The 24600-nt window shown below is 39.5% G+C and overlaps 1 protein-coding gene and 1 long non-coding RNA gene across 3 annotated transcripts; both read right to left on the bottom strand.

The window, feature by feature from the left end:
• Nucleotides 1-10870: 10870 nt before the first annotated feature.
• On the bottom strand, nt 10871-12695 carry LOC144515621 (uncharacterized). Its single transcript, XR_013501758.1, has 3 exons — nt 12633-12695; nt 11793-11838; nt 10871-11500 (listed from the first exon to the last, which is right to left on the bottom strand). It is a non-coding gene; the product is annotated as an uncharacterized LOC144515621 (long non-coding RNA).
• Nucleotides 12696-13105: 410 nt separating this feature from the next.
• On the bottom strand, nt 13106-23689 carry LOC144515619 (von Willebrand factor A domain-containing protein 5A-like). 2 transcript variants are annotated; one of them, XM_078246627.1, is made up of 15 exons: nt 23554-23689; nt 22535-22587; nt 21823-21870; nt 20012-20214; nt 19709-19931; nt 18951-19117; nt 18732-18846; nt 18447-18622; nt 18268-18356; nt 18034-18178; nt 17294-17373; nt 17084-17198; nt 16806-16964; nt 13867-13967; nt 13106-13394 (listed from the first exon to the last, which is right to left on the bottom strand). In XM_078246627.1, the coding sequence occupies exons 3-15, from the start codon at nt 21860-21862 to the stop codon at nt 13121-13123; spliced, it is 1887 nt and encodes a 628-aa protein (XP_078102753.1). In that variant the 5' UTR covers nt 21863-21870; nt 22535-22587; nt 23554-23689; the 3' UTR covers nt 13106-13120. The 2 variants fall into 2 exon arrangements, with proteins under 2 accessions (XP_078102753.1, XP_078102752.1); XM_078246626.1 differs by lacking the exon at nt 22535-22587 and having other exon boundaries at nt 23554-23688.
• Nucleotides 23690-24600: the final 911 nt, after the last annotated feature.

Here is a 24600-nt window from a genome sequence, read left to right as displayed (position 1 = left end):
GCAGAGGGCAATGAACTGTGCAAGGGAGCTTGTATTAAGATTGTTTTTGTCCATTTTAGGCCTTTATTTGATAGGACAGCAGAATACATGAAAGGGAAGAGAGAGGGGAAATGACATGCAGCAAAAGCAAAGGGACGCAGGTCGGAATTGAGCCAGCGGCCTAAAGATTCATCTTTTCATTTGTAGGAGGGAGAATGTTACAGTCTGTCTAGAAAAGAGAATGAAATATAATAATTTTCTGCATTAAAGCTAGTGCGTAGTTTCTGTTGCACCCATGAGGAATTCTAAGTAATGATAACAACACTGTTGGCGCGCCCACATGATACAAGCCTTCCGTGACCGCACATACGCCCCCACCCCTCCTCAATGCAGTTGCCAGTAGCCAAGAAGGACACAGAGGATTAAAAAACATGATGGACTTTTCAGATGAGGTAATTATTTTCACTCGAGCTTCTGCGTGGGAAAGTCACCGGACAACACAATCTTCTGAACATAGCCATACTGAGAAATACAGAGAGAGTTGTGTGGAGCTGATAGTCTTGATTAGCTTTGTAGCAACTCATTTGGCAGTGGTTTGAATGTAACGGACGTTTATTAAAATCAAAAAGTTACGCACTAAAGCTTTAATAATTGAGGTACGTCACATGTAAATCATCTGTTTTTCAGATGATGCAAGTAGATCTTTACACTCCTTTGCTGTAAATGACTTAATTAAAACCTTCATCTCTTGCTAGATGTCTTGAAAGATGTTTAATGTCCACTATTACCACACTCACACTGCTTCCTCTGGAGAAACAGACTCATAAATCAAACAACATCTCACTCTGTTCTGCATTCAGTAGGGAGCATGTTTGCTCAGGGGGACTTTTGCTTGCACATATTACACACACTCACCATGTACTGTACATATATATGCACATAAACATGAATGAAGACCCACTGGCACACTCAATTGCTAGAATATTCATGCATGCATAAAGAAATTTACCCTTTGGCTCACACACAGTTCAGAACACTCACATTTCACATATGTTCACATATTCTTCTTCTCATGACAAAACTACAACTAAAAATAATACAAATTAAGAAATATTCTTATTTTTATGTCCTAGAATTATAAAATATCTGTTGCTTTCCTTGAATTTCCTCCTGTGGAACACAGTATTTTGAGTTTAATTTATGAAAATATATAGAAACGCTGTTCCTATCCACCCACTCCCATATGCAGAAACCTAACTTCATGCCCCCCACTCATCATCCCTTCCGCAGTCAAACGCATACACACGTATGAACACAAAATGTGCCATAAACTGTCTGAGAATATAGCACCATACCCAGACATTGCAGCACCGTTGCAGCATTACTCGAAAGATAATTTGCATGCCACCAGGCTTCCACTGGCTCTCTCACAGTATGTCCAAGGACATTTATGCACACACGTTTACTCTACACACACCACAAACACATACTCACGCAGAGCAAAATTTTTCTCAAGTTTGAGAGAATACAGAAAGGTCAAAGAACTAATAGATTAACTCTTCACTTGATTATGTGTGTGTATGCAGCTCACGATAACAAGTGTTTTACCTAACCTGCAACTCCAGCTGGAGAGTTCTCACACAAATCAGCACACACACACACACACACACACACACACACACACACACACACACACACACACACACACACACACACACACACACACATACTCTCACGCCTTTCCCATCATTCATTTGATTTTCAGTTAGCTGTTGTCAGCAGCCAACAGCTCCAGAGGGAACGGTTATGAAAGTCTTACCTCGGCTCCCCTGCAGATCCTTTACAAGCTGGGGTGAACATCTCGCAATCAGTGGATGGTGCAGCATTAGCAGAAGACCAGCTGCCAGAGCAGGAGAGGTTGAGTGTATGTGTTTGATAGAGGAGAGGAGAGAGGGGGTAGCTGGAGAGGGAGTGAATATAGGGGGAGGGTACAGCGATAAAGCGCAGGGTAGGACAGAATTACGAGATGAGAGACAGCAAGAAAATTTGTGTGTGCGTGTGTGTGTGTGTGTGTGTGTGTGTGTGTGTGTGTGTGTGTGTGTGTAAGAATAGAAGATGGTGTTACCATGGAGAGGGCTACGCCTAAAATCCTTTGGAGTACAAAAAAGCTGAAAGAGAAAATCAGACTGAATATTTTTTTTTTTTTGCAAAGGCAGAAATGACAGACATAAAGATCACAGGGAATAGTCACTAGAAAAGGATATTAATAAGGAGAGAGGGAGGGAGGGGTTAGGGCACTGAAAAGTTCCAAGGACGATGACCTGGGGCAAAATGAGCTCTCAACTCATCATTAATAGTGACAGCAGCATCGCACAGGTCGAATACGGATACATAGTCTGACTTTATATGCTGCAAACAAATTAAATTTGAAAATCCTACATAACACTCTAAAAACACATAATGTGCTCTGCCTTTGGATGATCTTCACAGAATTCAAAAGTTGGTATCCACAAACAAAATATGTTCTGACAGCTTTCTTGTCTATTTGTGCTATTTGTTTAAAATAATGGACGTTATATTCATAGTTCAGGGATTAAATGTTTCTCTGTTTTCTAGCTAGGCATTTATATCTGTCCATTTGCCATTTACAGAATATTTATATCAGTAATATAGGCAAAATCAATTTATGATGTAGTGCACTACAACATGTAGTGAGTGTGTTTTTGGCTCTGTATGACTGTTACAATGAATAAAACCCTGCTCTCACCTCACAGAAGTGTGCTAAAAGGTTTTACAGTAAAGGTCACTCATTTTGATTTTTGACACACATTTCACCTCCCATCACTGACGCATACACACAATAAACACCAAACACCATGGGACCATTGGTGTCTGTTATTCAATAAAGTAGATCTCCATTGAAGTACAAAGGATATCAGATCAATCACCCACCCACACACCCACCCACACACACACACACACACACACACACACACACACACACACACACCCAGTATGTGATTGATGTGCTGCTCAGAGGCCACACTGGTCCACTGATGGCCACAAAGAAAACACTCTAAACTATTTGTTATTGATCTGGTTTCCTGCCTGTGACTTGAACAACACAAAGACCCACAGCAGTCTGAGGGGAGAGAAACACAGGAAGGGAAGGGAAGATGGCAGGTTTAATTACATCTTGCCCTCTTAATGTCTCTGTATCGCACCCCCCACACACACACACACACACACACACACACACACACACACAAACACAGACCGACAGACCGACAGATCAGAGCACCGTCCTTTCATTTGTTGTGTTTGTTTTGAGGATGGAGGAAGAGGTGTCTTCTTTCCCTATAATCTCCAGGCAGTTTAGTGCTTGGGTATCCTTTGTGAATTCTAATTGGTCCTGCTGGTTGGTTGCCTTGGAAACCAGTTCAGAAAGTGTTGGTTGGAGGTCTGCCAAAGGTTCGGATAAGATTGGCTGTAATGAGCTACTGTAACTGACACTGTACCACTGATGCAAATAGAGACAAGCTAACACTATGAATAGTGAAGCGGTTTGCTATTTGTAGTCCTCTTTAGACGTTAGAAACATGCCGTCTTAAGTTATTTTAAATACAGCTCTAATGAATTGAACACACAACATGCTGCATTTGGTCCAACTTTCTGAATACGGAGTACTAAACCTCACTTTGAGGATGACAAACATCCAAATAAACCATAACTTGTGTAGTTAAGAGGCGGATTTATAAAATCTAAATTTGAGGAGCCTTGGTTGACGTTGGTGACAGCAGGTATCACTGTTGCATGCTGTCTGCCAGTAGCAAGTCCCCCACAGGCTTAAATTTGTCTTTGTGAGCTTCAGTAACAGGCAAACTGTCTGAGCCTTTGTCAGGGTGTGAGCTGATGGCACATGCCTTGTACTCAATGCAAGCCAGAGCTTATTGTTCCTTCCTATTATATCTGTAGGATTTCATATCCATCCTGTTACAAAAGTTAGGCAGCAGTAACTGTGCTAGTAGCTGCTCTAGATTCGGTGGTGTTGACTTTGTATTGGCAGGAACAGACTCCAGTAGACTGAGCACTGCCGCTTCCAAGCTGTGACACCACAGAGAGACTACCGCCCACTCCTCCAATAACAAGCACTGGCTGGACGCAGCTAACTAGTTGTATATTAAGCAGCTCCACCTTTACCAGCTTCAACATTAAACCAGTTAAAATTATAATCACACAATAGAATTTTCATTTTTCTGAAATAAGACATTCTGCATAAATACTTTAACTTTGAGAAGTTTTAAAGCATGACTTTTACTTTTAACAGAGTATGTTTACACTGTAGTATTGCTACTTTTACTTAAGTACAACATTTATGTACTCCTCTGCATGTCTTATTATAATATACAACTATTAACAACCTTGAGAATGTAATATTGATACTAAGTTGACTCTCCCCTTTGTTTAGATATTGATTATCAATTGGTCTCAATAGCTTTCCATTTTTCTTTGCTGTACAATTTAAACACTTCCATTAATTTAAAGTGCTCATATTATGCTTTTTGGCTTTTTCCCTTTCCCCTTTTAGTGTGTTTTATATCTTTTTGGTGCACGTTATAGGTTTACAAAGTGAAAAAGTCCACCCAAAGGCACTTACCATCTCCAACAGAAAACACTGTTCACAAACTGCTCCAAACAGCTCTATTGTAGTCCAGCCTTTACTTCCGTGACGAACGTGCGTCACTTTGTAACACACGTTATAATGCTCACCTAGCTGCTAGCGTGGCATGCCCTCATACTCTGCTTCTGACTGGGTAGTAGTCCTTACCTAGTTAGTGTGCATGTGTGACTCCCAACAAAGATGGAACAGAAGCGAGATGTCTCACTCTGTAGCTAAAACAGAGAGCTCAACACACAGGGTGAAAAGAGGAGCTGCAGCAATGTGCAGTACAACAAAAATATGTTTGTTTTTTTCGAAAATTAAACCATGTAAACCTATTCTGATATAACCTATAAATACAATTATGAACCTGAAAATGAGCATAATATGAGCACTTTAACACCTGCTGTGTGTTTATAAATAATGTAAAAACACTGCCATTGTGTGTTCTCAGATGTTTCAAAGATGATCAAAAATGGATTGACTTTGGGAATAACAGCATAAATATATAGACACTGATTCACTGATTTTTTATAAAAACAAGGCTTTTCCAGAGTCATAATATCTGTGTATATATATTCATAGAGAAATATTTGAAGGTAGATAAAAAAAACATTTATCTCCATTTTTCTGAGACAGAACACTATGTGAATTATGCACCTAAAAGGCACACAAAATATCTTGTCACTGACAGAAAACAGTGGGTGAGAGGTATGATTAAAGACTATCAGTTAAAAGGTCTGTTACAGGATTTTCTGACTGTAATCAGGTTAAAGGATAGATTTAACACAAATCAAATCTACTGGACATTAAGAGATCTTATCCTTTTGCAATTTTAATGCAAGTGATGGGAGACAAAATCCAGTCCTTTTTCCGTGCAAATATACATTAAAAAGTTATCTAAACTTAAAAGTGTTAGAAGTATGAGTTAATTAACTCATTATTACAAAATTGCAGTCATTTTAGTATAAATCTTCATCTTTCCCTGGACAGTGTTTTGTACTAAAAAGATATCAGCCTGATATGGCTTCAGATACACTTTAGGAATACATTTTTTCTCAAAAAAAGGACTTTGGATTTTGTCCCCCCATTACTTCCATTGAAAGCAGTAAGCACATTTCTTTTAACGGCTCGTATGAACAGGAAGAATGATTACAGCAAGCAATAACTCTTTCATTGTGTATGGGCACCTGACTATTGTTTTAAAAATTAGTATCATTTGATGGCTGGGTCATACTAATGTAGCTGGCAGGAACATAAGTCAAGGCAGTACAGGACAAAGGTCTTCTGTGTAAAAAGGGAAATCTAACGTTAAAGGTCATGGAAACAGAAAAAGTATAGTTTTTCATTTAAGAGAGCAGAGTAATTGGTCTCTTAAACAAGTATTCTGGTATTCAAATTAGTAGCTTGGGCAGACACCTACTATCATTTAACTTAAACTGTAAACGCACACACACACACACACACACACACACACACACACACACACACACACACACTCCTAAACTCTTGTCAACACACATTTAAGATGGCAGTAGCAATAGATAAAGAATCAATCAACATTGTGCAACCACATGGCATATTTCCTATCTCATCTTTTCACTGTTAAGAAAAATAGAAGCTGCTCTTGATATATCTGCCAGAGCAAGCTGAAAGACAAAACATTTTAATGAAAAAAGAAGCCTTAATTTATGACCGATGAAATAAACATTTATTAAAAAATTTCAATTATTACATTACAAAATGAGTTTAGCATTAAAAGAGTGGGTGCATGATACTGTAAAGAATAGTGGCCCAATGTCACATTATCTTGTTTGCTGTTTCGGTCTATACAAGCGATGTCAAGAATGGCCCATTTGCAGGACACACCCAGTATGCACTCAAAGAATTTCCCATTTAAAAGCTAGACCAAAACCCTCCCCATAACTAGTCGCAGCTACAGATAGTACATGGAAGCTGAAGATTTAGAAAAATATAAAATAGAAATAGTAAAAGATAAAGAGGGTCAGGGGTGCTTTGATTAACTGGCCTTGCTGTAGAAAGGTATTTCTCCCGTGGGTTTAACTACTGGATGACTGAAGCCAAGCTCCAGGTCCATCTAGGACCTCAGCCCTGCTTGTAATTTTGTTAATTACAGACACTATGAAGGGACTTTTTAACTTGTGACACAGAAGAACTACAGCGAGAAATTTGTCTTGTGGAGTTATGCTGTGAAGGAAATCATACACATACTGTGAAGCCCTGCACTGACATTCCAGTTTCTACAGGTTTTTTTTCATTTCACGCCATTCACTATACAGGAAGTTCATAAAACCCTAAAATCTTTAAATCCTGGAAAACCTCCAGGTTTTATGTTGATTATACCGTGATATACTGCTTTGCACCAACTCTTAAACAGGCTATTGAAAACTTGCAAAATGCTTTCATTGTCGTCAAAAATATTGTTTTTCAGCTAAAACTCATTCTGAATGCAGATAAGACCAAACTTATGTTATTTACTGGTTCCAGAAATAGACCACAAAATGTCCCCTCTGTGGTCACTCTTGACGGTAATGTACAGGTGGTTACGTCTTACAAATACCTGGGCATTGTAATTGATGACTCCCTCACCTTTAAGCATCATGTGCTTTACCTGGTAAAAACAAAAGCTGAGGCTAAAGTTGTGTTTTTATTTTCGAAATAAGTTGTGTTTCTCTTTCAATGTAAAAAAGTGACTTGTGGCTGCTACTTTTTTATCTGTTCTGGACTATGGTGATTTGTTGTATATGCATGCCTCTGTTCATATTCTTCGGTTGACTCAGCCTACCACGCTTCCTTGAGGTTCATTACCAACTTTAAAGCTTGGACTCACCACTGCGAGTTGGCCTGCTCTGGTGACCCGTAGGCTCCGTCACTGGTATAACTTTATTTATAAGGCAATGCTTGGTGTGCTACCTCCCTATATATGTTCTCTTATCACGTGGAAAAGTGCTGGTTGGCACTTCTTACAATCTCAGGACATCATTTTGCTTTCTGTGCCTAATGCGCACACAGAACAGGGAAAAAAGGCTTTTGTGTACTTTGCCCCCTCTGCATGGAATACGCTGCAGAATGATTCAAGAATTAATGAATCTTGGTAAATGCTTTTAAATCCAAAATAAAAAGAAATGGAGGCAGACTCTTTAAGATGTCAGTGTCATCAATATTTATTCCTGGTTACAAAAATGGCTATTTTAAATTGATGTAATGTGAATTGCTTTGCTTTATTTGCTCTATTAACTTTGTCCTCTTGTGTTTGTCTGTAACTATGTGTTTATATATGCTGCTGCCTGTCTTGGCCAGGTCACCCTAGAAAAAGAGATTCTTCATCTCAATGGGTTTCTCCCATAGTCTATGGTTTTTCCTTGTTTAATAATGGTTATAATAATATTACACATAAGGACCACTAGGTGGGAGTGAAAGACCAATGTAATTGGATGGCACTCAGCTGGTGGTGCTTAAAGCACAAAAAAAAATAAAAAAAAATACATTTGAAAAACTAAACAGTGATGTCTCTTTCCAGAAATCACAACCCAGTTATTCAAGATAATCCACAGACCTGGTTTAGAGCAGTTTCATGTAGGAACTATAGCAGATAGAAAATAGTACTTTGAGGACCACAAGCCGAGTGCCATATAGTTCCATTATATTGGAGAGAAGGCAGACATCTCTACGTCTGACATCTCCAACACTAGGCACATTAAAACAATGTAGATTGATAAATCGCACCACAGCTAAGAAGAAAAATATTACGTTTTGACTATGGGGTGAACTATCCCTTCAAACGAGTTTGAGCTGAACAGTAAAATATTGATAACACACCCACCTGAGAAATGCCACGACCAGTGGATTGTTGCAAAAGGGCAAAACTAAGGTTAGGATTAGGTCTCCTGTTGCCCTCATAGCACAGAATTAAACAAGCATAATTAATAAAAAAAAAAAATCAAAATACTGTATTTTGCTTGCACATAGAAATTGAATTGGTTAAATCAGCCACTTCAAAAAACGTAACATTTTATGTCAACGATCAAAACATAGTCAACTCCCTTTTAAATCCTGTCTCCCTCAGTTTGAATGTGAATGTACGGTGTATAGTAGTGCCTTTGTCATGTTCTCATACTATTTAAACTTTCATAGTTCACACACTTCATAGAAAGATTAGTTGGCATCTTTTTTGTGCCTTCACAAATGAGACTGGAGGGCACTTATTTCTTCATTCAAATATCCTTCATCAGGTTTTAGTTTCACAAGTAAAACTGTTTTATATACAACTTGACATTAAGGTTTCAAGCAAAAGAACTCGTTGTTACATGTCTGACCCTGGATAGATGTAATAGGCCTATCTTGCAAATTAAATATGGCTTCTTCTTTTTCACATAAAATTAATTTCTGCTGTTCAAGCACGCAATGTTTATAATGTAAAGGTTGTAGGATGGAGATAATCTGCTTCTGTGTACCAATCCTAAAGAGAAGCCACTTTAATGAAAACCTCAGAGTCCCAGAGCGTCTTTCTGCATGTTGCAACCCAACAGAGCATTTCCAGCTTTCACACACTCTGTCACACATGGAGCTGAAAGAAAACAAACACACAAAAACAAGTAATCAGCAGAGTGAGTGGAAAAAACAGCTGATTTTAACCAGCACACACTGTTAAAAACAACAGATAAACACTTATGATTCTGGTTATTACCATTCTGGACACAGAGCCATGACACAGCCTTCATAGCCAGAAGCTCCCACTCTTCCTGAACATCCTTCTTGAAACCATGGAGCCAGATCAGAGCCAGAATGGTGGCCCATACTTTCCTGGTTCACCTAATTCAACAAATCAAAAGGAAGAAACATGGAACAGGAACATGAGAAAAAAAACATCATGGTTTTGAACAATCGTTCATCTTGATTATGTATGTATACTATCTTACTATATTCTAGTCTCCTAAAATATTACTGAGCAGCCCTGATAATATTACCGCACTCTCGTCTTTATCTCATACAGATCACAGCAGTAAATATTTTAACTGGTGTTCAGTAAAGACACCATGTCAAAGGATTATCATTATTATCATGATTGCATATCCATATTTGCTTTAATAACATGTTTAACAAAGCAATTTGGTTTCATATTTTCATATTTCTCCTGCAGAAGTTTTTAGTGAGCTCTTTGTTGATGCACATTTTAATATTGAATACATGTAATATTGTATAAGCAAATTATATAACCCACCAATGCAGGCTTGGGTTTTTCCACTTCCCTGCTGGTCTTTCCCAGTGTAGTAGCCAGAGCTGGATCCAGCACCCAGCAGCCAGACGCCTTCTGGAGGGAGACCAGCTGCAGCAAAGGGTCTCTGGGTGGCTGCTTGTGCTCAATGCTTATACTCTTACATTGAAACATGGGGAGAACTAAAGTAAAGGGTGAAAGCCCGAAACATATCTCTGAGAATGAAATGAGGCAAACTGAGCTTTAGTTATTGGTACCTAAAGAATTTTCAGCAGCAACGTCTTTCCGGAAAGATCAGGTTACTTAAGCTGATCCAAGGGCCTCCCTGTGAGTTTTCATCTGATCGACTTTCTACTAATAAAAGAGTCTCTAATTTCGGATGTCCCTCACCTTCCGCTTTCTTTGTGTTGGCATTCTAAACTCCGATTTATTAGTACTATGGTTAACTGCTCCTCAGATCTCTACAGGGTAAATCGAGATGGCTAGCTAGACTATCTGTCAAATCAGAGTTTTCTCTTGCACGACTAAACAACTTTTGAACGAGCACATGTTCCACCAAAACAAGTTCCTTCCCGAGGCTATTTTGCAGAGGCACTGTTATTGCGTCTGGTGCTTAGCGACTGATTGGTTTAAAGCACGTGTCAAACATAAGGCCATAGGCCCAAACCCAGCTCCTCGCAGATTTTGTATGGCCCGCATATCAATTAAGGTTTACAATACATTTTGGTTTTTGTTGTTTTTTCCTCAGTTTTTGTCAATTCTTTTTCAAAGTTTGTCGCAATTTTTTTCCGATTTTTTTTTCAATGTTTTTGCCACTTTTTCCGATTTTTTTGTCCCTTTTTCCAATGTTTTGTCACTTTTTCCGGTATTATGTATTATGTCAATTTTGTCGCTTTTTTCTATGATGGCTAAGGAGCATATTTGCCTAATACCTAAGGAGTGAATCTCATCAGTGTGCCAATAAACATGCAGCATGCTTTTACCAAGATCTAATAATGCTGGTAATTGGCTGTCTAACATTATACGTCATAGAGACATGCAGGAAAAACTCTACGTTATGCACAGAGGCGGGGCTACCGTAGTAGGAGCTGAAAAATATATTAAAAAGATTAAATTATAAGATTATAATTTATTTTTGTTAAAATGTGGAGTTTAAGTACATAACACTAGTACAGCTGGGCTGAAGTATGCGACATTGTTAGCTGTCCACTGAATATGATGTGTAAACCCCTCGCCCATTTTCACCAACAAGTGAGTGAATTGTTATGTATTGGTCCCGGGGTTGTGACCCTGGTCGTATCTGAATTGTCATGACCAGAGATCAACCTGTGTTGACTGACTTGGTTTGAATTGACAAACGAAGGGTTGAACACGAGTCATAACTCTGAGGTATAAGTGATCTTATGCATTTAGAGTGCAGTCTCTAAATTTCATTCTGTCTAAATGCACATCTACAAAGTTTATATGTTCATTAAACAATCTAATATTTTTATTGGAGAAATGTATTGTTAGTATTCAGTTAAGATGTAGTTATGTGATAAATACAGTGTGTTTAACAATGCCTTTGACTTGTTACTTACTGTTACACATCATCCTCTGCTTTGCAACTCGGGCACATGCACCTCCTAAAAGAAACATGGAGTATCTTTTAAGAACACCGCTTCAAGATTAGACTGAAGTAAAAAAAAAAAAATTTAGCAAGTACAATAAAGGAAGGTGTCTTTCTCTTAGCAATGGAAGGATATGCCATGAAGGCAAACAACATGGTCACCAGCAACTACATAGACCACAGGGTATGGTTCGCATGTAACACTAGAATTGCTAAAATTGTAAAGAAATGCATTATTCAGTGTTCATACTGAAATAAATAAATAAATGTAAATATATGTTGAAAAGTTGCAATGCCTTGTTACTTACTTGCCATTCTCATGTTGGATTGCATTGCACCAAAAAACCATTGGGCCTTCTCAAATAAACAAACAGAAAGAAAACCCTGGAATCTTAAAAATGTCATTCAAATCACTGACAATTGACTGAAGATTACCAGAAGCAACACTTATCTAATATACCTTCAATACATTTTGTGTACTCACAGAGGACCACACAGATCAAAACACGAGATGAACAAATCACATAAGAATACAGAAAATTGTCAAAAAAATAGAAGAATAAAAAAAATATAGTTCATAGTTTATCAAAATTACAATCAATGGAAAAGTTAGTGGACGATTTTGAAAACTTCAAACTAATTCAGTTGCTAATATCAGCTGCTCCTGTTGTCTCTCATTGGCTATTGTGAAAGTAATGACTTAATCATAATCCTCCAGATTTGAACTCCTACATATCAAACATGTTTAGAAATATCTGGGTGGCCCTGATGTGGCTGCGAACAGGTCGGGAGGTTAAACATTAGATCTGTAAACCACTTAAATTACCAGATAATCTAGGCTGAGCATGTGTACCGACCAAGGTCCCGGACCAGATTTCTCAGCAGATTGTCAGGAGGGGTGAACTGGGGCTAAATCGGCCCGATACTCCTGTAGTCTGAGCTCAGCTTAAACTTAGACTGAATTTATTTTTAGGAAGCAACTACAAACCATGTCATTCTCTTAACAATCCGGCCACCAGCAACTACATGGACGACAGAATTGTTCACATGTAAAGCTAGTAAACATGTTAATGCATTTTCAGTGTTAATACTGAGATAAATACAAGTATTCAGATGTGTGTTGAAAGTAGCTTTGCCTTGTTACTTACCTTGCATCATATTGATTGACTGCAGCGGACTGCAACCACTCCCACAGCCCTTTTGAATAATAAAAAAAAGACATAAAGCCCTGGTATCTTGAAAATGTCATTCAAATGACTGATTACACAAGATTTCCCAGAAGAAACATATCTATTGTTCCTTCCATACACTTACTGTACTTACAGAGGCAAAACAGGTCAGAGGAAGAGAGGAACAAATCACATAAGAACATAGCAAAGCAAAAAATAGATGCACACATCAGTTCATAAGGCGTACATTTTTTGGTCGAATGAAAATAAAAATGCAGAGTTTATTTATTCAGTTCAAATTTATGATTTATGATCAAAAATGTATGATCAATGGAATACTCAGTATACTTCAGACTGTCCTAAAATACCCTGAATTATTTCAGATAAAAAATTTTTTTCAAACGAGGCAAAAAAGTAAAAGCGACTGTATAGTTTTGAATTTCAGTTGATTATTTAATTCAGGACTATCAAAGTGGTGAGGGACACATTAGTTTCAGCTTTGGAAAAAAACACTCACTGGGTGCTGGAACATTTCTGCGCACCAGAGGTCCTTGAATCGCTTCACCGTTGCCTTTGTTGACAGCAATGAAGGCAGTGAAGACACTGCTCACTCCTGATTGGACACTGAGCTCCACCACCTTCTTCTTCACTTCTCCATCCTGCTCTTCTCTGCGCAATTCGCTCTCCTCCATCTCCAGAGAGCGAATCAGACTCCGAGCACCCAACCTGTGGACTGTTATTCTTCAGAGAGGAGAGAGGAGTAAATCTTTAACATGTACAGTATGAGTCCAACCTATAAGTCTATATACTGACTTTATAGGTCTAAAAAAATAGGGCTGATAGCTTATCGGCAATCAGCGTAATTTAAATTTGCATGTCTTATGCAACAGAAAATGCACTAGTAGTGATGCACCCGAGTGACCTCTCGATGTAAACTAAGTGTCGGGCCAACATTATTTTATCCATGTCTAACCCATTTTCCTACACTTCATCACAGCAAATGTGATTATGAGATGATAAAAGTCATAAAAATGAATCAGTGGCAAAAAATACAGCATTATTGTTCAAAACAAGTTTATTCAATTTAGTTTTAATTATTGTGACTGCTTTAACATCCCTCCCTTTCTATTTAAGACAAACTGCTATAATGTAAAAACAATGACCCATTACACTACACTTTACCCAGTGTTACCCAGTGTTTAACCTGTTTTACCCAGTGTCCTCTGCAGGTTTGAGACTGAAGTGCAGCTGGTTCTGAGTGGGATGACCTGCCAGGCTGTACTTCACGGTCACACATCCCTCCGCTGCTGAACTCTGAGAAAACATTATAGTGTTGGAAACTGTGTTTAGTATACAAAAGTGCACATTTTTTTAATATTTCAAACTTTGTCTTCTTATTCAAATGTCTTCATATCATATTTCAATTAATTTGTATTCTGCTTGAACATTTTCAGTTTGTTTTGTTTATGCTCCTGTCTTAAAAGATGGCTCTCTTTTGAAAACTGCAAGCTGAGTGACAGACTATGAAATTAAATTTAGGAATCCAACCCAAAAACACTTTTACACTACGAAGCAATATTACAGTATATGGTACTAAGGAATAATAGACAGCAGTATAGCGTGCAAAATAGCAGCACATTAACATAAGTATGGTAAACACACCCTTTTGGTGTGTTCATTCAGAGATTAAAAACCAATAGAGTTGACAATGCTGTTAAAATTATTTTTCTCCTAAAAGCCTGTTTCTTATACCCTAGTGTTAGGGCAGTGATGTTGTGCATAATTAAGGGATGTTTATAATTAACTGTTAAAGCTATAGTGCGTAGTTTCTGTCTCCCCCATGAGGAATTCGAAGTAATGACAACAACACTGTCGGTGTGTCCACATAATACAAGCCTTCCGTGAACACGCACGCGCCCCCACCCCTCCTCCACGCAGTTGCTAGTATGCAAGGAGGACACGGAGGAATCAAAAGGTTACGCACTTAAAGCTTTAACAGACAACAATAATTCTGAGAGATTAATACCATCAGTTAAAGCTTAAGTGTGTAACTCTTTGATATTACTGAACGTCCATTACATTCAAGCCACTGCCAGATGAGTCGCTACAAAGCTAATTAAGGGCGTTTTCACACCTGTAGTTTGTTTGCTTTGGTCCGAATCAGTTGGTGAGTAGTAAACTTTGAGCGATTTGCCCTCGGTCAGTTTGGTTTGGTTTGGTTTGACACCTGAAAAAATCCAAGCGTACCAAAATGCATCATTACAAATCAGGCAAGAACGTCCAGCCCTCTTATTGGTCGGATATGTCTGGGGGCGGGAGCAAGAAAGTAAATACAGGAAGAAGGTCCTGTGTTCTGGTCTAGTAGTCAAACCAGCTCATTTCAATAAAATCCGCAAGAGACGTGACTACGTCTGCTCTGGTCATCGAGACTTTGCTCTGCTCTGCCGGCGTCTGTCTCCAATTTTAGCGGCAGCTGGTTTGACTACAGTCTATTTCTGTAGTCAAACACTGCAAGCTGCTACAGTTTGCTGCTCTTCTGCATCGCAGATTGCTAAACACACCTGACTACAGGAGACATTAGCTCAGACTTGCGGAGTACATATAGTTGGTGCGGTTCGAGTACGGATCACGTTCTCACCACAAACAAACCATTCCAGAGTTCGAATGAAAGCGTACCGAGACCACCTCTTCAAGCAGGTCTCGGTACGCTTGTGTGGTCCGCTTTTGATGCGCACCAGAGTTCAATTGCCACGTTCTCACCTGCCCAAACGAACCGCACTAGCGGGGCAAACAAACTCTAGTTCGATTCAACCGAACTAAAGGCTGTAGGTGTGAAAACGCCCTAAGACTATCAGCTCTGTACAACTCTCTCTGTATTTCTCAGTATGGCTATGTTCAGAAGATTGTTTCGTCCAGTGACTTTCCCGCACAGAAGCTCGAGTGAATATAATTACCTTTTCTGAAGAGTCCATCATGTTTTTTTAATCCTCCGTGTCCTCCTTGCCTACTAGAGTACGGATCGGGACGCATTTTGCTGTCCGAGCCCGGCCGGCGTCCGACAGAGCAGTAACCAACCTGGCCCGAGCCCGACAGGCATTAAGATATTTATGTCCCAACCCGACCCGAGCCCAAGTTAAAATCTGTTTTTTTTTCTCATACTAATGACACATACGTTTGTTTGTTTGTGTGGAAAGTCCGCTTTTATTAAGCAACTGTAGGAAGGCATTCGGAAATGTCAACAGATGAGCGCATCAGCGCACACGGGGCAACAAGCGCACATTAACACAGGCACGCAGGTACATAATAAGCTTTTTTTAATTTAAAGTGTTCAATGCCTTATCGCGCTGATGTGACCGAACCCGACCCAAACCCGAACATCATTTCTAAATATCTGTCCGAACCCGGCTTGGGTATCCATCCTCTATTGCCTATTAGCAACTGCGTGGAGGAGGGGTGGGGGCACGGAAAGGCTGTATCATGTGGACGAACAGACAGTGTTGTTATTTGTTGTCATTACTTAGAATTCCTAATGGGGGTGACAAAAAGTATGCACAATATATATATATATATATATATATATTATTTTTTTTATTTTTTTTTTGGTGTGTTAAAATAGGCTATACAATCTATAATTCAACTGCTAGGTAACTTGCTAGTCCCAACTTTGCATTAGCAAGTTGCGTTTTAAGCTCTTATTGTTGGCTAAGTTCATGGCTCTCTGCTGGACAGTGCTCACAGCGGAGAGCTACGTGACACATGCCACTGTACCGATAATGAGGACTAGTGAGGTAAATTGGCTGCCCTACAGAGTATTCCGGGCAGACACACAGCTGAGAACATGGTGGAGAGGCTTGAACATACGTTCCACAGATAGCTGCAGAATTGTGGCGCTCGGGCAAATGTGGTTCACGAAAAGTGGCAGCATGTGTCCATGACAATGCGAGCAACATTGTTGCTGTGCAACAAGTCTGCAAAGTCTGCAGCTGTCCACAGAGCGTGAAAAGAATGTCAAAGCCTCCCAGATGGCTGAACTGGGAACTGTATTTTGTTCATTATATCCAACTAGAAAAGTACCATTAGGCACACTACCCTAGAAACGTACTTGGTTCTCCTCATTTGAAGAATCGGATAAGTGGTATGTGCTGCTCTTACCTTTCCAGTGAGCTGGGCATACATCAGTGACCTTTGACCCTGGAAAAGTGTTGTGATTGGTGGAGAGAGAGCAGTGACAGACACTCCCTTTGGCAAATCCCACTTGACTGACATGTCCACCACAGCTGGTTGCAGAGCAAAACGCAGCGACTGCATCACCTGAAAACAGTTTAATAAAACTGGGGAGTTTTTACCTACTCATCCATCTGGAAAAGCATATTAAATTCAACTTATTTGTTGCATTGTTTAATTTGACAGCTTTATTGTGTCACTCTTACTTTGGGTTGCATCCTGTCAGTCCCTGTGATGAACTGAGCGTGACCTCCTCCTTCCTTGGCCAACCCGTTGATAAGAGCAGAGCTGGCCCCTTCCCCAATCCCAAAAGAGAAACACCTACAATGCAGTAGTTTTCTTTAAATACACAAAGCATTAGAACACAGGACATATTCTGGTAGTTTTGTGGGTGTTTGTTATGTTTGTGGTTTTACCTGTGGGATCCTGAATTCTTCTTCACCAGATTTATAACTTCTTTGGTGTTCCCCACCTCTCCGTCAGTAAAGATAAATAGCTAGGGAGAAGAGTTTACATATCACTCTAAGTTACATCATCAGTAAAATTAGAAAGGAATAAACCATACAGTAAAATCTGAAAAAAAATACATAAAGCAAGAACGGAAAATGTCACAATGCTACTATGTATTAAAAACCATTCTAAATAAATACGGTTTGAGGTTAGATTTAAAACGAGCTACATTTGTTATAGTGCGGATGTCAGGAGGTAACTTGTTCCAAAGTCTCTGTGCCGCAACTGCAAAAGCGTGATCACCCCACAGTTTTTACCTCAACCTTCTAAAACCAGTTGATTGGATGATCGCAATTACCTGTTGTTTTCGCCAAGGGTTAAAAAAAAAAAAAAAAAGAAGCCATTAATGGCCTTAAAAACAAACATTAAAATCATCTTAAAATCAATTCTAAAATGCACTGGGAGCCAATAGAGACTGTAAAGAATAGGGGTAATGTGTGCATGCCTGGAGGTATTCGTTAAAAAGCGAGCAGCAGCATTTTGCAGAAGTTGAAGGCGGGAAATAAAAGTTAGGGCCAAGAATGGATCCCTGTGGTACCCCACCCGGAGAGAGGAGCAGGTGATGAGAAGAGGTCACCTATCATTACAAAGAAGCGTGTGTGTGTGTGTGTGTGTGTGTGTGTGTGTGTGTGTGTGTGTGTATTACTTGTCTAGGTTGACTGGAAATGCAGGGCTGGCTGTAAATGTGTTTTAGGGGCATCAAGATCTCTGTTCCTCCCAGATCAGCGCCCATCTGCTCAACTTTTTTCAGAGCCTCTTCCATGGTCTTCTGGCTGTACTCCACACTCTTACTGCCACCACACACATACATATACAAGCATTAACACCTAAAACAGGAACGAATTTGTGTGAATTTGAGTGGCATGAGCGAGTGACTTACGGGAAGATGTGTTCATGGCTGGACCCAAAACTGTAGATGTTGAAATAGCAGCCCATTGGTAAGCTCTTCAATAGGAGCAGCAGAGTATCCTTAAGGGAAGAGTGAAAAGATTGTGAAGGCCACTGTGTCAGAGGGACACTGTGAATGATTTAATGACAGAACTAAAACTAAATGAATACCCTGGCACTGCCAATACGAGTTTGATGACTCTCGCTGTTGTTCATACGTGCATCCATACTGCCAGATCGATCCAGTAAGAACACAAACTCTCCACATGAGGCGACTGAAGACATCACAGCCTGGGGGAACTCAGGGTACAGGCTCAGCATCACCACTGGATCACCCATCAGAGTGCCTAAAACACAGAGGAGAGACAGAAAAATGACCACAAATTTGGCATTGTATTATTTATTCCAACATATGTAACGTATCAGTTGGAAGATGCAGATAATAAACAGCCTCACCAGGCTTGGCAGAGGTCTGTCCTGCCTCCACCACAGCAGTGGGCTGGTGGGCATCTTTGTAATAAATCAGCAGTTCAACATCTCTGTCAAACCTGTGTCCTGTAGCCAACTTGACCTGCAGTTCACAAAACACACTCATGAATATTAATAAAGTAATTTATATCATGTTCTCAGTATTGAGTAGGAATCACACAGCAGACACATCAGCCCTCTACATACCGTAGCCTGGGTTTGCTCTTTGTTGAGGTACTGGATAGCGTCCAGGGGACAGTTGGATTCTACTTTAGAGACTGGACGAGAAGAGGACACTCGGGCAGAGAAAGACAGACTGTAGGGCACCAGAGAGGCTGGAACAGAGGTCACCTGGATACTAACATCTTCACTTCCTGCAAACGAGGTCAAATAGGTTTGAAATGATGTAATTAAAGAGGCCGTAAGCAATCAAATCCTTTGGTCCGGTTGTAACTGTGAATTACCCAGGGAGACCAGAGAAGGGAAAGTGCAATTACAATAATATTGGCAGGGCTATCAAATATAAGACTTTTAGTGATTTTGAACAAGGAACAGAAATGCAGAATATTGTGCCCAATAAACCTTTTTTCTTTTTAGATAACTAAATATAATTATAATATATATATATATTTTTTTTTTCTTCAGTTCTGTCTCTTTTCATTGTTAGTTGATTGAAATTGTAATGCTGTACAGCTGTTTCTATTTACTGATAACATAAAACAAAAGAAGTGCATGGCTCTACACACCTATGGCTCTATGGTCACATCTCAGTACTTTTTTTTGGGAAGTTGCACGACCATTTACAGTACAGACTACAGTACAGATTTGAGACATTGTGTTGTCCCAGTGTACAAAGCATTTTTATTTTCACCAGTTTACTGTTGGGCATGTGACTGTTGGGCAGGTGTGGTGTGCACTAAGCTAAAGTTTAAATTCCTGATGAAGGTGTTGCCTGAGTTTCCTACCTTGAGGTTGGTAGCGAGGGTTGAGCACAGCAGGCAGACAAAACCTCAGCCCTTCATCAGCCTGCACAGCCAGCTCAGTGACGTACTCCAGCCTGATGGAGGCGCTCTCTCCTGGACGCAGACTGCCCACATTCAGAGAGAATATATCTGGACTCTGATCACTCTCCTCCAACAGGAAGGCCTGCTGACCGCAGCTCAAAGCGTCATCATATTCCTCACGAGCCTGGAGAACAGATGTCACATGTGAGTTTGATCTGTTTTTAGGCTCCATTGTAGTGAGTAAATCTTTACTGTCCAGCTCACCTTCTGTTTCTCCTTCACCTCAGCTACAATCTCTGTCTGTCCAATCTTAGCACTGAAGTGACAGACAGCAGCATCTCCAGGCAGAGGGAAGACAAAAACAGCCTCCAGTGGTTTGTCCTCCTTGTTCTCATAGTTCAGAGTGGAGACCACTGTAGCCACATGGGCCCTCACCTCCAGCTCCACCTCCACACTCTTCAGAGGAACTGACCAAGAAACAGGATAAAATGCGCAAATGGTTAATGATGCCAATCAACGATGATACTTCATTATTCTTATTTAAGTCGTTCCATTCACTCCTTATCCATGCAATTTTATGTTTAATTTTGATAAGAAAAGCTCCTTTGCTGTCTCACTGTGGCTCAAACATAGCCTGGCTCCGCCCTCCAACGTACTTCCGCTCAGTTTTCATTTTCCTTCAGTACACCGTCTGGGTTTGTGGTATATTCTTGGGTTTTCTCCGGCCAAATCTTTGGCGGTCCAATCAGAAAACAGAGGGAGTGGCTGAGAACAATGACGTTGAGGTTGTGCGCTAGTTTGAGTTGTAGTTCCGTAATGGTGGCGGGGAAAGATGCGAGCGAAGCCATTCGGTCCGTTGTGGCAACGCTGCCGAATATCCAGAAGTTAAAGCCCAAGCAAGAACAATCTTTGCTGAGTTTTGTTGGTGGCCATGATGTTGTGGCCCTCCTCCCCACGGGGTTTGGGAAAAGTTTGATTTTCCAGCTCGCTCCGTTAGTGGTGAAGGAGTTAGCTAAGGCTAACGCTAGCAATGCTAAGCCGAAGTCACGACCAAACGTTAGCGATTGGTTATGGCAGATCCAGAGTGGCTCTGGGCAGATCCAATAGTTTTAAACTTCAACAGAATACCCGCCTTCAAGGAAGTTAACACTTATCAATGGAGTGCGGACAGACTCTCTGTACAAATGAAATGTACGAGAGTCTGGTAGGACCAGGCTAGCCCAAACACACACTTACATGGAAAACTATCTGCACACATGGAGACACACCAGCAAATTCAGAACCACCTTATTCATTCACTCCCGTGACAGTAAAGAAGGAAAGTTAAATATACAAGAAAATACTTAAAATGACTATATGTAACTTTTTAATGTTTCTGAAGCTCCGTCATTTTTCATACAATGGTCTTAAATGACCTGTAACAGCAAACGAGACTAACAGTGAAAAGAACACCATTTATATAGTTTTTATCAAGGCCTCTGCCCAGGTTAGATTTTTCCCGCGCAGTCACAGAATGATTTGCGGCAGGTAGACGGTGCTACAGTAACACATTCTGATGGGTCACAGATTTCTTTGTTACACCGAAAAAAGCCTGTGTTAGTATCCAGCCTTTTGAGCCAGGTAAAAGGAAGCAGGAAATTTCTTTATATAGGCCTATTGTATTTTAATTTTATTTTAGAAGTTATCTGTTGTAGTTATGGCTAATAGCTACTGGAGCAGTGCCATCACAGAAAAGACGGAAATTAAACGAGGAACAACTTAAAGGGAAAGGGAAAGTGAAAGACAACAGCGATAACGTGAATCAACTTCGGTCGGGCTATCAACAGATGGAGACAATTACGGGATTGTAAATTATTCAAAACCCAACCTAAATTGGCTCTCAGGTATGTAATATGTCTATTTCATTCATAACTTTACAATGCGCGAGAAAGTTACATATAGCCACTTTAAACACAAGCAAACATATGCAGTAAACCACTGTTGATTTCACAGGGTGCTAAACACTTAACATCTGTTATTTAGGTCTGAATGGAGACCAAATAGTAAGGTTTTAATGTTTGCTAACAACTCTTTACCTGGTTCCTTCTGTGCAGTTAGCAGACCACAGCAGTTCATCTTTGAACCTATGTAACAGAAAGGGAGATTTCCATTTTCTAAAACTATTCATTTTGCATCTATTTCATGTTTTAGAGATAGTAAAAAAAAAAAGACAACAGTTACTACAGACAGTGAATATGACCACACACAGAACTGAATAATTTATAACAGTTTTTTTCAAAAATACCCAACAAACTCCCAAAAAGTTATAAATAGTCTATAAAACATTTGCTTAACAAATCACCCAAATGTTACATAATAATAACAACAAATAATCAAATAAGGAATAAGGAAATGCCTCTGCAGAAAAAACTGAAAGAAAAAGAGTTGTTTGATCCCAACAGGCTACCAGTATTGGAAATGCCTCCGATAATGCCTCTGCTGGTATCTGTATCAGTGAGTACACAAGTGTATGCACCGATCCAAAACCATGTGATTTAGCCCATAAAAAAATCTACTTTAAAGTAGTTTCTTTATGTTCTTATTCCATTATGACTGACTGTCAAACTAGATAATAAAATAAGGTTTTATGCATGCCATTCATTCTCTGTATGTATTTGTTTTACAAAAGGGTTTAACCTGTGCCAGGCCATATAACAACGACAGCAATCATATCACATTCATACAGGACTAGTAGTATACAGCTGTTAAAAAATACCAAATGATGTATTTATTTCTTTTCTAACTCACTGGTATTGGATCAGTAATCAGTATCCGGAAGAAAGAATGGTATTGGGACATCTCTAGAAAGAAATTCAGAGGGGAAAAGGGGAGGATATTTAGCCTATTCTCATCCTAAACTGGTTCTTTCTATAAATCTTTTTGGCCTTGCCTAAATGTTTATTTATTTATTTTTTTTTATTAGACTTGTCATTGAGAAATAGAATGTCAGATGCTGCTGCACTGAACTTGCGCTGCTCGCACCATGGATGTATAACATTCATGGATAGGCTCATACTCGCACAGTAGGCTACAGACTTCCTGTAAAGACAGGCCCCGCCCATTTTGATGATATCAGACCAATCCAAGTTTTATATATATATATATAAATATATATATATATGAATCCAAGTTTCATAAGAATGCACACTTGATGTATATCAGGTATTGATGTTTACCTGATTCTTTGTATACTGCATTTTGTCAATAAAAAAAAAATTTAAAAAACATATACATATATATAGATATTTTTTTTTTATTATTGACAAATCTATATATATGAATCCAAGTCAAAAAATGGCTTTTGTGTGCGCCACAGATCATAACGGTTTGGTTTTTGTCATTTGAGTCAATCTCGTCATACCTTTTTACACAAGCTGGCTAGATTTAACTGGATTTCACCACTTTAAGTTCCAAATGAATTTTTAACTTAAGTAATGGAGAAAATAGTTGTGCCAAATATGTACTGGGGAGTTCAAAACGCTCAGGAGAGTACAGTCAGGAGAGTACAGTCCCTAACTGCCACGCCCCGACTTGACTGGCCAGGGACGCACGCGCTCACACACGCGAACATTGGCTACAATGTCCTTTTCCAGCAATTCTGCACTGTGAAAACAAATGCTCCGCTTGTTCAGTATCTGAACCAGACTATAAAGATCTGAACCGATCTGAACTAGTCTAAAACCCATCTTTTACCCATTCCAGATATGACTCTAAGGAAAAAAGCACTTTCTGACTGGGTCATATTTGATACTTTAATAAATACCTACCTTTGAAGAGAATGATTCTGTCCAGTTAGTTTCCACCTTTTGATATGTAGCGTAATCTTTAACGTTAAACGTTACAAAACAGGAAGAGGACTAGATAACCACTGCGCACAGCTGCAGTATGTCAGTTTTGTTTTCATAGGATGGCGAAAGCACGTGGAAAGCTTAACCCGCTCTACTCTCCCTCTGATTGGCTAGTACTTGTTGCCTTCGTTGGTTGGGTTGGTTAGCTTCTCAGGCAAGATGTGTGGTTCGGTTAGGCTAAGCCAATCGGAGGCAGAGCAAGGCGGGGAATGCCTTCGCCATCCTTCAAAAAATAAGACGCGTCACAGCTGTAACATCCTGTGTAGCGCGCTTTGGAGGAGGGTCTGGCAAAGCGAGACCACGCCTGTGAGGTGCGCTTGATTCATAACATGTATCGGGTGGGTGAAGCACTGTTTCTGCAACTAGTTTGGGGTTTCACTGGTCAACTACACATACGTTCCTGCTTTATCTCGTATACTTAACTGATATAACAGACTAAACAACACGACAAATTAACACGACTAACTAAAAGTCAAATTAGCAAGCCATTGATCTGTGTCAAGTGTTGTTTGAGCAGGTTTTCTGAGAGAAAATGACAAAATAAAGATTTTGTCATTGTTTATATTTAAAGAAAGCTGTTTGAAGATGTTACTGAATTCAAGTCACATTGTTGAGATGTCTAATGTCAATCTTCCCAAGAAAAAGAAAAAAACAGGTACTGCAATGAAAGCAAGTGGAATGATGTTGGCCCATATGTAGTTTTTCATTTGTTTTGAAATGTAAAAGATTTACTTAGCATACCATATTTGTCATTTAATGAAAGATTATATTTTTAGCATTTAACAACAACTCCATTGAGCCTGAATCAGCATGGCATATATATAACTCTAACTACATAACTATGGTATATATTTTAGCTAAATGCTACAAAAAAAAAGATCTCCTGGTTGAAATGACAAAGCCTTCAATTTTCTTGTATTGAAGTAGCAGTAGTAGATTCTGACAGTATTTAGCATAGAATATAAC

The sequence above is a fragment of the Sander vitreus genome, chromosome 3 (assembly GCF_031162955.1).
Source record: "Sander vitreus isolate 19-12246 chromosome 3, sanVit1, whole genome shotgun sequence".
Classification (NCBI taxonomy): domain Eukaryota; kingdom Metazoa; phylum Chordata; class Actinopteri; order Perciformes; family Percidae; genus Sander; species Sander vitreus.
This window is presented reverse-complemented; position numbering and strand designations above follow the sequence as displayed.